This window comes from Megascapheus bottae, chromosome 22, assembly GCF_031878675.1.
Source record: "Megascapheus bottae isolate mThoBot1 chromosome 22, mThoBot2.hap1, whole genome shotgun sequence".
Taxonomy (NCBI): Eukaryota; Metazoa; Chordata; class Mammalia; order Rodentia; family Geomyidae; genus Megascapheus; species Megascapheus bottae.
In genome coordinates, this window is record NC_143530.1 from 12,174,983 (window position 1) to 12,189,468 (window position 14,486).

Here is a 14,486-nt window from a genome sequence, read left to right on the forward strand (position 1 = left end):
CTGGGTGCTGGTGGCTTACACCTGTAATTCTAGCTATTCGGGAGGATGAGATTTGAGGATCATGGTTTAAAGAAGCTGAAGCAGGATTATAGAGAGAAGAAAAAAGCCAAGAGTAGAAAAATCTACCAGAAGACTCCAGGAAGAACGTGGTGCCGCCCTGCCAGCGCGTGGTTCCGCACTCACCACGACTGACCACCACCCACTGAATGGCCTCTGTAAACTCTGAACCTAGATTTGTCAATCATAGTGAAAGATCACAAAATTCACCAACCAACAAGTCTCAAAACTCCACGGCAGCAGCACAGGGAAGGACTTGGTGAGAGTAAAGAAATGCAAACAAAAGAACCATTAAAACATGCGAAGTGAAGTGGTTGATGAAACAAGAGCATGTACTTGAAAAAACTGAATAATACCTACGTCAGGAGTGTGGCCTAGTGCTAGAGGGCTTGCCTAGCATGCACAAAGACCCGGGTTCAGTTCCTTAGTACCACATACATAGAAAAAAGCCTGAAGTGGTGCTGTGGCTTACGTGGTAGAGCCCTAGCCTTGAGAAAGTCCAAGCCTCAGGACTGACCAAAAAACAAAAAATAAAAAACTGGAATAATAAGAGGAGAGAAAAACAGCAAGACAAAATAGTGAAGAAAATGTAGAACACGAGAGACTATATAAATAATAAAAGAGAAAGCATGAAGAGCTCTCTGAAGGACATGAGAGATGAAATCAATAAAGAGCTGGGAAGTAGAATTCTACCTCCTTGTTCCAAAACACAGTTAAAAGCAATCAATAGAACAAAAGTTGAAAACAGGGTATCAGGACTGACAAAGTAGAGGAACTAGAACAATATACCACAAGGACATTTAAGAACAGACAGACTCAGCCAAAAGATCAAATCTATGCATAATTGGAATAAACAATGGAGAAGAATTTAAACCTAAGGCATTGAGAACCTATTCAACAAAACAGAAAACTTTCCCAATCTCAAGAAACAGAATCTCACTCATCTGACAGAGGCACACAGAACTCCAACTAGGACAGGTTAACCAGACAAAACATCAGCCAAGAAAACTGAATTAAATGACACCACAACCAAAATGGACTTTAAATAGACATCTCCAGAGTATTTCACCAAGTGACCACAATACCTTCTCAGCAGCCCATGGAAATATATTTCAAAATACCACATCCCAGGACATACAACAAGCCTGAGCAAACACAATAAGTGGATGTAACTCCCTGTATCCTATCTGATCACAACAGAATTAAATTAGAACTCAATAGCGAAAGACACTTCGGAAAACATACATGGAGATAGAACCACACACTGCTGAGAATAGCTCTGAAGACTTATACTGAATTTCACTGAAGAAATACAAAGAGAAAGCAAAGTTCCTGCAATCCAATGAAAATGAAAACAGTTACCCCAAGCCTCTGGGATATAGCAAAAGCAGTGTCAAGAGGGAAGTGCATAGCTATAAGTCCTCCATAAAGAAGACGAACCACTCAAGTAAACAACCTCACTAAAAAAGCTAGAAAAACAACAAACCAAACTCCTGGATGAAGAGAGAAAGGACTAAAAGGACTGAGTGAATTAAAGGACTGAAAAAATTACAGACTCAACAAAATCAAAAGCTGGTTCTTTGAGAAATAAGATTGACAAATCCTTAGCTAATTTGACTTAAAAAAAAAAGACCCAAATCAACAAAATTAGCAATGAAAAGGGAAACATCATCACTGTAAACATCCAAGAAATCCACTATATTATGAGGGATTACTTTTGAAAGTTATATGAAAATAAGATAGGAAATCTAGTAGAAATGGATAAATTCCTATAGACTTCTGAGCTGCACAAGCTAAATCAAGTTAGGCCCATAAACCATAATAGTCTCCCAGCAAGTAAAAGCCCAGGTCCTGATGGATTCACAGCTCAATTCTACAAGATCCTCTCCCCCCGCCCCCCATCCCCTCTCTGGGGATTGAACTCTGGGCCTGGGGACTGTCTGTGAGCAAATGTGTGCTCAAGGCTAGTGATGACACTTGAGCCATTAAGCCACAGTGCCACTTCTGTTCATGTGGTGCTGAGGAATCGAATCCAGAGCTTCATGCATTCTAGGCAAGCACTCTATCACTAAGCCACCTTCCCAGCCTGCTTTTATTTAGAGGGGGGATGGGGTCTGATCCTGGGTGCTGTCACTGAACTTCTTTGGCTCAAGGCTAGCAGTTTGCCAGTAAGAAAATCCCAAAATTCATACGGAACCACAAAAAATCCAGAGTAGGGGGGCCAGGAGTTTGGCCTAGTGGTAGAGCGCTTGCCTAGCATGCACGAAGACCTGGGTTCGATTCTTTGCTACCCCACATACATAGAAAAAAACCAGAAGTGGTGCTGAGGCTCAAGTGGTAGAGCTCTAGCCTTGAGAAAGTCCAAGGACAGTGCTCAGGCCCTGAGCTCAAGCCCAGGACTGGCAAAAAAAAAAAAAAAAAAAAAATCCAGAGTAGCCAAATTTTAGGCAAAGAAAACAATGCTGGAAGGACCACAATTCTAGACTTCAAACTTTATTACAGAGGTTTAATAAAACAGCTTGGTACTGACATAAAAATAGGCCTGAAGAGGAGCCGGGAGTTTGGCCCAGTGGTAGAGTGCTTGCCTAACATGCATGAAGACCTGAGTTCGAGTCTTTGGTACCACATACATAGAAAAAGCTAGAAATGATGCTGTTGCTCAAGTGATAGAGTACTAGCCTTGAAAAAGCCCGAGGGCAGTGTTCAGGCCCTGAGTTCAAGCCCCAGGACTGGCCAAAACAAAAATAAAAAGCCTGAAGAAGCAGGTGCTGTGGCTCATGCCTGTAATCCTAGCTCCTCAAGCGGCTGAGATCTGATGATCAAGGTTCAAAGCCAGCCTGGGCAGATAAGTCTGTGAGACTTATCTCCAATTAACCACCAGAAAACCAGAATTGGGGCTATGGCTCAAGTGGTAGAGTGATAGCTTTGAGCTGAAGAGCTCAGAGACAGCACCCAGGCCCAGAGTTCAAGCTCCATGATAGGCAAAAAAAAAAAAAAAAAAAAAAAAAGGTCTGGAGACAAGACTAGAAGACTCAGAAATAAACCCATCTACATTAAATTATCTAATATTTGACAAAGGAGCCAAAAATATGTTTGGAAAAGGACAGACTCTTTAATAATTGGTGTTGGAAAAACTGGATGTCCATATGTAGAAAACTAAAATTGGCTATTTGTCAACCCAAAAGAGATCAAAGACTTCACCATCAGACCTGATATTTTGAAAACACTGTAAGATGGAGTAGGAGTAGGAGAAACATTAGAACTTACCTGCATAGACAGGAACATCATGAAGAGTCCCCAGAGCACAGCAAATAGGAGAGTGACTCAACAAATGGGATTACATCAAAATAAAAATAATTTCACACAGCAAAGGAGATAATTATTAAACTAAAAAGACAGCCAACAGACTAGGAAAAGATCTTTACCAGTGACAATATCCAAAACATGTAAGGAGTTCAAGAAACTAATCCCCTCTCAAAATAACCCAGTCAATAAATGAGTAAAGGAGTAAAAGAATAGCCAATAAACATGAGGCAATACTCAACACCCCTGACCATAGAGGAAATGCAAATCAAAACAATTTTGGGGGGGGGTCAGCTGTAGGACCTGTACTCTGGGCCTGGGTGTTGTCTCTTGAGCTCTTCAGCTCAAGGCTATTGCCCCACCCCTTGAACCACAGTGCCACTTCCAGTTTTTTGGCACCCAGCTTCAAAACAATTTTGAGATTCCATCTCACCCTAGTAAGACTGGTCAGCAAAAGAATTGGAATAACAAATGCTGGTGTGAATGTGGGGGAAAGGAACCTTATTACATGGTTGGTGAGAATGTAAACTAGTATAGCCACTTTGGAAGGCAGTTTGGAGGTTTCTCAAAAAACTAAACATAGATCTTCCCTTTAATCCAGCCATATCCCTCTTGGGCATTAGCCCAGAACATGACAAGGCAGGATATGGTAAAGACACATGTACAAAGTTTGCAAAGCCGGTGCACAGTGGCTCACACCTATAATCCTAGCCACTCAGGAGGCTGAGATTTGAGGATCAAGGTTCAAAGCCAGCCCAGGCACAAAAGGACCTGAGACTCTTATCTCCAATTAACCTCTACAAAATGGAAAGTGGGGCTTGGCTCAAGGGTAGGGTTGTAGCCTTGGGCTGAAGAGCTCAAGGACAGTACTCAGGCCGAGTTCAAGCCCCATGACCCACAAAAAAAAAAAAAGACACTTGCACAGGCGAGGTGCCAGTGGCGCATATCTGTAATACTAGCTACTTAAGAGGCTGAGATTTAAGGATTGTAGTTCAAAGGTAGCCAAAGCAAGGACAGTGCTTGAGACTCTTATCTCTAATTAATCCCCACAAAATTGGAAACAGAGCTATGGCTGAAAGTGTGAGAGCACTAGGTTTTGAGCAAAAAAGATACCAGGCTCTGAGTTCAAGACCCATGACTGACAGAAGAAAAAAAAATACTTGTACACCTATAGTCATTGCTGCAATCTTCACACTAGACAAGCTCAGGAAGCAGCCCAGATGTCCTACAGTGGATGAGCGGATTAAGTCTCTGAGACTCTCATCTCCCATTAACCACCTGAAAACCGGAAGTGGCTGGCGCTGTGTCCCACAAACGAAAAGGAAAAAAAAATTGAACTATGTAAATTGAGGGTAGGGATGGGAGAGAGAATACAAGGGAAAATGAAGGAGCGACGCTGACCAAGAAGCATTGTACTCGTAACTTGACATGGAATTGTAACCCCTTTGTACCACTACTTAAAAACAAAAAAAGCTGGAAGTAGAACTGTGGCTCAAGCGGTCGAGTGCTAGTTTTGGGCAAAAAAGCCCTGGGAAAACACCCAGGCTCTGTGTTCAAGCTCCAGGACTGGTGTACACTGAAATAAAAATTGATAACTGAACTGAGAAAAAAGTGTATGTAAGGTGCCCTAATGCCCAGAGGTGTGTGTGCCCCACTCCCTACTGCCAGGCGCAGTGTAGACAGGGGCATTTTCAGGGCGGCGTTTCCTCACACGGGTCCTCATGCCCCAGTGTCGATATCCTGAGAGGCAGCAGAGTGGAGAGGTGCTATGATGCATCCCGTCTACTCCCCTACCCATCCTCCCCTTCCATGCCACTCCAGCCACGTGGTCAGGTGCCTGTGATGCCAAGCGGTGGGCACAGATGCCCAGCACAACTCACTCCAGGCCCCAAAGCCGTGGCTGGGGGACTACAGGTAATGTAAGGATTTTTTGTTCTGGATTTTTTTTTTTTTTTGGCTGGTTGTGGGGCTTGAACTCTGGGCCTGGTTGCTGTCCCTGAGCTCTTCAACTCAAGGGCTATCGCTCTACCTCTTGAGCCACAGCACTACTTCCAATTTTCTGGTAGTTAATCGGAGATAAAGAGGCTCATGAACTTTTGTGACCGGGCTGGCTTTGAACTGTGATCCTCAGATCTCAGTCTCCTGAGTAGCTAGGATTACGGGTGTGAACCACTGGCACCCAACTATAAGGTGTTTTGAGTAGCATCAGAAAGGATGCAGAGCAGCTGGCACAAGTTAGGACCAGACCTGTCCCTTCTGCTGTCAGATTTCTCCTACCTAGGGGAATGTCACAGCCAGGGAGGGTTGGGGAGGGCTGGGGAGGGCTGGGGTGACTCTCTGCCAGGCCACTGTCTGCCTTCACGATGGCTGCGCTGTGGCAGTGAGGCTCTGAGAGCTGGAGCCTAGGTTCCTTCTCTGCTGGCTATGACAGAACTATTTTCCTTCTCTAGGCCTTATTTTCTTGGCACATAAAATGGGGGGTATTAGACAATCACCAGTCCAGTGTTTTTTGTTTTGTTTTGCCAGTCCTGGGCTTGAGCTCAGGGCCTGAGCACTGTCCTTGGACTTTCTCAAGGCTAGAGCTCTACACTTGAGCCTCAGCACCACTTCTGGCTTTTTTTCCCCCCTATGTATGTGGTACCGAGGAATCGAACCAGGGTCTTCGTGCATGCTAGGCAAGCACTCTACCACTAGGCCAAAGTCCCAGCCCCCAGTGCCTGTCTTTTAAGAAAGGGGACATATCCTAGAATCTCATTGCTCTGTGTTGGACAGCCAGGGGCTGGGGCAACTTGAGGCCACTAGGCAAGTTTCCAGGTCCTCCCCAGCCCTCCTGTGCAGGTGTCACAGCCTTTCTGAGTCTCAAGAGTTGGTAATGCTGACCCAGAAGTGTGCAGGGTCTGTGGGACCTGAACATGGATACCTGTCTGGAGTAGCAGGCTGGCAGTGTGGCTCTCGCAAGAATGAGGCCCTGGGTTCAAACCCCAGCGCTATCAAAAAAAATTTTTGTTTTCAACTTAGAGAGTAAAAAAACTAAGGCCAGTTTGACATTGCTTCTCATTTATTAATTCAGTCTGTTCTAAATTGTACAGTTATGAAAATAACAAAACCAAAGCTGGAAGCCCAGAAATATTTACACTGTGTGTAGTGAGGTCAGTCTATGTTGTCACACAGATTGGTTATGTTTGGTACCACAAGGTGTTTATAATTCAGACAAATTCAGACAGATAGACAATTCTATGTACAGTAAAACCAAAGAGGAAGTCATTCAAGTATCAAAATATGGAGACAAAGATTAAATAACATTTTTATTACAGTTCATCGCCATGCCATCAGCAACCACACTCTGTGAGCTGTGTTGTGCAGGCCAAGTTCAGACGAGCTTCTAATGTCTTGACACCTATGAGAGCGTGACACCTGCTCAAACCCGAGGCTTCTCTCTTCCCAGGAGGGGCACTGGAGGCCCAGGCAGGAAGTGCAGTGGAACTGATGCAGAGCCAGGCCTACTGCCCAGGGCAGTGGGTGAACAGAGAGGCCAGGAGGGGACAGGAGAGGCAAGCAGGGAGCCTGCGGCCAGCACAGGGACTGAGTGTGTCCTACAGCTCCCACCTGAACGGGCTCCTTCACATCACAGGCATGGTGACCAAGTGTGCCATACCTGCGTGTCCTGTGCTCGGGGGAAGTGCGAAAGCTGAAGCCATTCCACTTGATCCGGCCCTAAAGTTACCAAGTCCCTCTCGGGAGGGGAGAGACCCGCCCCCATGGTGCAGTAAGGAGGAGGAAGAGAAAGCAACAGACAGGTCCAGTAACTTTCCTTGCTGGAATATTCACAAATAAACCAATCACAAAACAAGACCCAGAGCAGATTGACCAAGGCTTTCCAAAATAATGAAAACACCCTGAATAAATAAGGTATAGCAGCTTCAAGGAAAACAAATGCCTCCGAGTGATTTAAAAACAGTACAGCTCCAGGAAGTCATTGTAGTGTCTACATGTCTCCCACCGGCCCTGGGGCCCTCCAGCAGAGCCACCCGAGCTGCCCCTGGCTGGGGAGGGCACGAGGAAGGTACCCAGCCGCAGTGCCATGCGTCTCCAGGGGGATTCCCGCACAGTGTAAGCTGTGCCAGGACAGGAAATGAAGTTTAACTTCTAGGTCCTCTTTAGTACCGAGCCAGGGAGGACAGGTGGCCTCTGTTGCAGAGGGGTGCACTCTAGCACCTGTTGTGCTGGGCGCAGAGCAAACAGGAGACCCACAGTTCCTGCTCTCCACCTCAGGGCAGTGAAGGTGCCTCGTCTGCTTCCCTATGCAGGCACAGAGCAGAGTCTCGATTTGCAGCCCTTGCTGGGAAGCCCGGTACCCATGCCAGGACTGGGATGAACAGAGGCCTGTAATGGACCAGAGGTGGAGGCAGGGATGGACAGTGCTCCTCTCTGCTGCTCACTCTGGAAGGGCCTGGACAGTGGCTGGCTTGGCTTTGCCTCTCTGCCCTACAGGAACCAGGCCTTCACACTTCTGCTCAATTCCGGAAGGAAGATCTATGAAAAGCAAAGCAAGCTGACGGAAAGATCTGAGCAGCGGGGCTGGGAGGACTCCAGCCCCCTCCCAAGGCCATAGAAGTGGGGCGGGGAGGGGATCAAATAGACTGTCACCTGATCTATCTTTTCCCACACCTGCACCAGAGATATGTTCATTTGTGGAGAATCAAACTAGGATGTTGGAGAATCCCAACAAGCCCTCTCCATACACCTCCTCAGATCAGCCATAAATGCAGCAGCAGCAACTGTCGCTGACCTCCCCAGAATGCCCAAAACGAAATTGCTGCTTTTTCCAGCTTGGCTGCCCAGGATGCCAGAAAGCATGGAGCAGCCAACCTGGGCAGTGCTTGGACTACCGACAGTGAGCCACAGAGAAGCTCCTGGTGCCACCATGACTTCTAGGCATGAGAAACTACACACTCATTTCTATTTGGCCACCGGACCTTCTCATTTGGGACCCAAGAAAGATAACAGAGGCCTTTGCTTTGACCCAGAAGCCTGTAAGGCTGTGTTCTTACTGAAAAGCCTGAACCCAGCTCTAATCAGGGACAGGAGTTGGGTGTGAAGAGACTAGGAAGCCATCTCTGCCCTGAGCCTGCGCCTTCAGCCCATGCCTAGGCTGCTGCTTGCCTCCACTGCCTGCTGGGCAGGATGAAGGACAGAGGGCTGCACAGACAGCCTTCTGGCTGATCTCAGTTCCTCTGGCCTCTGACCTCATGGCTGTTCATTTCAAGTTGGCAGTTTGACCTAGAAGTTGAGCCAAGTGTGAAAATTTCATTTTATAAAAAGGTTTTCTATTAAAAACATGGATTCTGAGCAAATCACTTCTTGGCCCTCTAGAGTTCCAGTGGCACGGGCTAGAGGCCTGGAGTCGTCTCCGCAGCCGGGGCAGGACTCCCTCTGAAAGACCTGGTGGTGCAGGCCTAGGCCAAGCAGCCGAGAGCAGCTCCCACAGGCAGGGGCTGGGCCTGGGTCTTCAGAGCCGCAGGTGAGGTGGTGGTGGGGGGAGGCGGAGCCTGCGCGCCCCACGTCTGCGTTTCTGCAGCGCAGTGCGGTTCCTCAGTGGCTCAGCTTGGCAGAAGCAAACAATGGGGGAGGAAAGGGTTAACCAACATGCCTGCACAAGTGGAGGACATGGGAAGGACACACAGAAGCAGAACAGAGGTCCCTCACAGCCGCCCCAGCACCTCCAAGGCCCATAGCCCTGCCTCTGGCCCTGTCATCTGCTCAGGAAGGCCCGGGGACAGCAAGTGACAGAAGAACCCATCCTGGCTTATCACCTTGGCTCGTGACTCTAACTTAGTGGCTTTCCTGCTGTACACTGCACCGTTTAGACCATTTCCTGCAGGAACCGCTTCCTTCCTGTCCCCTGTCATCTAATCTCAGTTGCCTGCATTGGAGAATGCAGGTTTCCGCCATGATTCAGCTTCATGATGCCAGCTGCTGAGCCACTGAGGTGAAGAAGGCTGAGCGCTGTGGGAGGGTGCTCGGGAAGGCTGGACCAAGGCTAGTTTGGGTCCCCACACCGTGAAGTGTCACAAAGCTCCCAGAGACAATGAAGGTGTCTTGGTGCAGGGCCCTGTGCTCAGGCAGCTCTGCTCTGAGGGACGGGGTATGGTGTGCAGGGCACAGACTTCCTTCCTTATACTGGCTCCTACTAGGTGTTCTCCACGGTGAGCTGGCTCCACTCAGGACCTGGCCTCTATGGTGCTGTCCTGAGAGGTCAACCACAGGCACCCTACCCCACTCCTTAGCACGGAATTGTGTGCTCAGAGGCTCCCCGTCTCACTTCAGAGCCAGCAAGTGCCCAAGGGCGTGGCCTGTACCTCACAGAAAGCAGTCTGTCCCTGGCCAAGTCACATCACTGAGCTCAGGGTCTCACCAGGACCTGACCAGGAGAGCAGCCGAGGGGAGCAGCGGCTGCAGCCAGCTGTGAACAAGTGCAGGGAATTCTGGCACTGGGTTGGTCACAGTGGTTGGTTGTATCAGACAAAGCTCTTGGCACCCAGCTGTGGCTTAGGATAGAAGAGGAGACAGAACCACCTCAGAAGGGCCACCAGTGGGGCTTGTGGCTGGCCGCCCCCTTCCCTCAGTCCTACAGGGCCTTCTGCAGAGCTGCCCTGGTGCCCCCCTCAAAGGCAACTTCCCCTCAGCTGTCCCCAGCCCAAAGGGAGAATTCACAGTGTTGGGTGGCACTGGGTACAGGAGCTGGGAGTGCAGTATCTAGAGCTGCTGCCGGGAGGAGGGCAGGTCCCAGCAGTTGTGGGGCCATGGCGGCGGCAGCTGGAAGGAGTTGAGACAGCAGAAAGATCGGGTGGCAAAGGCACAGTGAGACTAGTGGAGACAGGGTGGGCTGTTTAGAAGATAGTGGTCTCATACTTGGTGCTGAGGCTCCGCTTAGAGTCTGGCTTTGGGTCCACAATCCAGGAGACACTGGCGTGAGATGGGGGCTCTTGGTCTGTATCAGGCGGTTCCAGCTGCCAAACAAGGAAAGGGAGCAGAGAGTCAGCAGGACTCTGAGCCAGGGTCCAGTGTGCTCTCCCCAAGCCAGGCTGCCGCCTTAACCAGAGAGGAGGCTCCTAGAAGGTGGAGCGGGAATGTCACCTCACTGGAGTCTGGGAGGGCTGTTTCCAGGAACAGCTCCCCCAGGGATTTCTTGGGGGCTGCTCAGGTACAGGGACCTGGCCCTACTTAAGCTTCTTGCTCTAAACCCCAAGCCGGTCATACTGGTCAGGAAGGAGCTCTAGGACTTGGTGACCCCAGCTCTCAAGGAGGGCAGAGAGCTCAGCCCAAGGCAGTCCTGTGCAGAGAACACAGAGAGAAACGGAGAGCAAAGCACACACGGGGAAAGGCAGAGGGCATCTCGGGAAGAGAGAGGACAATGTCACATGGGCAGAGGAAGAGGCCGCCAGTCTGAGAAAGCTCACGGTGACTTCGGGTTGACGGACACACAGACAGCATTCGGGGAGACGGACACACAGACAGCAGGAGGTGTAAAGACCTTGACTCCAGGACTAAGAGACGGCAGCGGTAGGTAGGAAGGACGGTGGGTGGTGCAGGTGTGACAGTAACAACAGCGGCTATCAGGGGGCAGCGGCACCTGGGGCGCAGAGCAAAGCAGACACAGACACAAGGACAATGTCACTGGGCACCTACCACGGCCATCCCCACTAGCCCATGGTGGCCCTGGACTGTGTTGGGCCCAGAAGAGGCAGGGGAGTTGGCAGAGACGTGCCAAACAAAGCTCAACCCTCCATGATGGAGACCTGGCAGATGGTATGGAGCTGAGGTGTCCACTTCCCTGGAGACAGCTGTGTGCAGGGCGGGGGAAGGCCCCGCCCTTGCCCAGCTCTACCCTGAGCCCTAGAGTCCTGGGGGACAGGGAGCCAAGGGGGAGGGGAGGTGTCGGTGAAAGGAACCCACGTACTGCAGACTTCCTCATGCCGACCCGAGGCTTAGGCACCGGTTTGGAAGACTTTGTTTCAATCATCTCGGCTGCAGACGCCCCCAGGGTCCTGGACTTCTGGGCCTGCAGGGCCAGCTGATAGGCCACCTCGAACGCCTGTCCCAGTGTCAGGATGATCTCGTAGGTCAGGTTCTGGGAGGAAGCAGAGCAGCACCTGAGTATGAGGCTCAGGAGCCGCTTTCTCCCTATGCTCTGATGCCTGCCCTGCTTTCACAGGGAACAAATTTGTCTTCTTATGCCAGTGATACCTTAGGGAACAATTTGAGGAAGCCACATATTGCGCTTCCTTATGCATAATTCTATCTCAAAGAAGTCCTGGGTGTATGTAAAACTTGCAGCCACCTGAGCCAAACTGCATGAGAACTCACCAGCCACCCGACAACCTGCAGTCCTTTCCCCTCTTCTGCTCCCTGGTTCCTTCTGCTCCCTGGCTGGTGGGTGGCTCTGCCTTGCTTCCAGCTCGCCTCGCCCTTCCATACTCACTTGAGTTCTCTTCTTACTGAGAAGGAGCTGGCCACAGCGGGGCCATGGCTGGATTGGGTGCACACTTTCACCAATCAGCCTTGAGCCTTCCCCAACATAGAGCATGTGTGTTACAGTACTGAAGATATTTTTTTATTATTTAAGTAGTACAAAGGAATGTCACCTCAATAAATCCATGTATGAGTACTATGTGTCTTTACCAGTGTCATCCCTCTGTCATCCTCCCATCTTTCCCAATCCTATTCACTCCCTCAAGTTATACAGTTCCATTTTAATGATTTAAATAGTGGTAATATTTTTACTAAACTGCTTATGTGTCCTCAACAAAGTCTGAGTTCTGTGCCTGAGCCTCATTTGGACCCAAAGCTCGATGGTCTTGTGTGTGTGTGTGTGTGTGTGTGTGTGTGTGTGTGTGTGTGTGTGTGTGTGTGTGTGTGTGTGTGTGTGTGTTGTGGGACTTGAACTCAGGGACTGGCATCTGTCCCTGAATTCTTTTGCTCAAGGCTAGTGCTCCATCATTTTGAGCCACAGCACCATTTCTGTTTTTCTTATGGAGCTGGAGCCTCCTGATTAGCTAGGATTGCAGATGTGAGAGACCAGCACCTGGCTAATCGGATGGTGTCCACTGTGTGATTTGTACAGTCTATGTGTTGTTACCGAACTGACAGTGTGGGTTGAAAATGAGCTACAGGTAAGAAGCTGTGAACTATAGGTCTGGCAGATCACCTCATTTCATCTTGAAGTTCCCTTGGTGTAGAAGGGAAATGCAGAGGCAATATTTCCAAGATGACACAACTACCAGAGGCAGAGCTTGGGCATCTCACCACCCTGCTGGCCCACAGGTGTCTGGGTGTATACGCCTCTGGAGGTACAAGGACTATGCAGCGTTTTCTGTACCAGAAGCTACAGGGACCTGGATTCCACTGGCTTCCTGTGGGGTAGAGACACACCGTGGGCCCTCCCTGGGCTGTGTCTCAGTGCAGCAAGTATTTCTGCCTCCTAGGCAACCAGTTAGCTCCTGTCTACACCAAGCTCAGCCATGCGAGGAGGAAGGAACTCTCCTCAGGCAGGGATGGCACTGACCACTCCTGCTTTGGGAAGTTGAATCAGTTAAGAAATCACGGGGAAACCAGAGGCCTGGCCTGACTCAAGGAAGACTTAGCAGTCGCTTGGACCCTACCCAGTGCCTTGTAACCTCTGTGTCCAAGACCCAATGCTTCTGGGCTTCCCTCATGAGTGAACATGGCTACCGGGAGCTTGGAGAGAACTGGGTCTTCCTCTTCCTTAGTCTCACTTGCTGCTGGATATACTCACCACATCCAATGTGCTGAAAACATGGCAGTAGTGGTGGCTGGTCTGCAGGTCCTTGGTAATATAGGCAAAGGTGCACAGGTCCTCTGGGTCCTGGGCTGCACAGGAAATGTTCCGGATCTCATGCTCTGCGATGACATTCTGTTGGGGAAGGTATGGTGTGGAACTCATGGCTCTCTTGGGGCATGAAGAAGCCCTATCACCCCAGGCTTTCATTGGCATAGCACATTAGCTATGAGGGACAAAATACCCTATTTCTGTTTTCTCAGTAGGGGCAGGGTTTCCATTCTTCAAATGGCTACCAAGTAGTACTTAAATGTTCACTGCCAACCATGAACTCTCACCAGCCCCTGCCACCTTCCAGAGTGGGGGTGAGATGGGAAGAGGCTCAGGAAGGTGGGATCCCAAGTGGCAGATCATGGGGAGCCTCTTGTTCACTGAGAGACTCACCCTTAAAGCAGCCAGTGGAACCCATGTTGGGAGGAAGATGGAAGAAGAGATGAAAAAGGGCTCTGGAGTTGCCTGACTGGAGCCCATTTTTTGGCAGGGAGATGAGCACTACCCTTTTATTCTGAATGAGTCCATGCGAAAAGAGTCATTTATTAAAGAATTGATCCCAGCTGGTGGTGCTGTTCTGGAAAGTCTTAGAAGCTTTGTGTGGGAAGGCCTGGCTGGAGGAAGGAGTCACTGGAGGTGTGCTTCTGAAGGTCATACCTGGTCCCCAGTCCTGCCTACCTTTTTTGCTTCCTAGCTGCCATGCAAAGCCAGGCTACCCTGCTCCCATCACCAGGAAGTGCTGTAGCTCAGGACCAAAGTGACAGGGTTAAGGGACCATGCACGAAAACTTCTGGAACCATGACCTAAACACATGCTTCCTCCTTTCAATTGATCCTCATAATATTTGACCACGGTGGTGAAAAGTAACTGATCTAGAAAACTGCTACCGGAATCACTGCTGGGACTCAACCGGACCACGTGGTTCTTAAGCCTTTGGAGCTAGTTTGGGGGAGGAATTTGGAAAAGTTTGGAGATGTGGGCTACAAGGGGCCTTGAATGCTGCCACAAGAGCTTACTGGCCATTCTTGGGGGAGCCTGGAAGACCGGGATGCTGATGTGAGTGAGGATGGTAAAGACGGTGCTCAGGTTTCAGAGAGGAATGAGGACTCTATTGAGGATTGGCCTGGAGTTCATTCATGGCATCTGTTTTGTCTCTGTCCTGAGACTGGGGGAGGATGAGTGTGAAGGGAGGGCGTAGTCAGTGAAGACTCTTTCAAAGCAGCTCAGCATGTAGGCCGTGGCCTCGTTATTGTTTGTTGCTGTTAGTCAGGGTTAC

The 14,486-nt window shown here is 49.6% G+C and overlaps 1 protein-coding gene across 6 annotated transcripts in view; it reads right to left on the reverse strand.

Annotated features, from left to right (window-relative positions):
- Positions 1–8,611: 8,611 nt before the first annotated feature.
- Positions 8,612–14,486, reverse strand: part of Anks1a (ankyrin repeat and sterile alpha motif domain containing 1A) — a 143,098-nt gene continuing 137,223 nt past the window's right edge. For 2 of the 6 annotated variants that reach the window (XM_090355837.1, XM_090355836.1), the window contains 4 exons: positions 13,157–13,294; positions 11,321–11,491; positions 10,895–10,993; positions 8,973–10,370 (listed from right to left, as the gene is read on the reverse strand). In XM_090355837.1, the coding sequence (XP_090211963.1) occupies positions 10,251–10,370; positions 10,895–10,993; positions 11,321–11,491; positions 13,157–13,294 (528 nt within the window). In that variant the 3' untranslated portion in view covers positions 8,973–10,250. The other 4 variants (XM_090355841.1, XM_090355838.1, XM_090355842.1 and 1 more) reach the window with 3 other exon arrangements.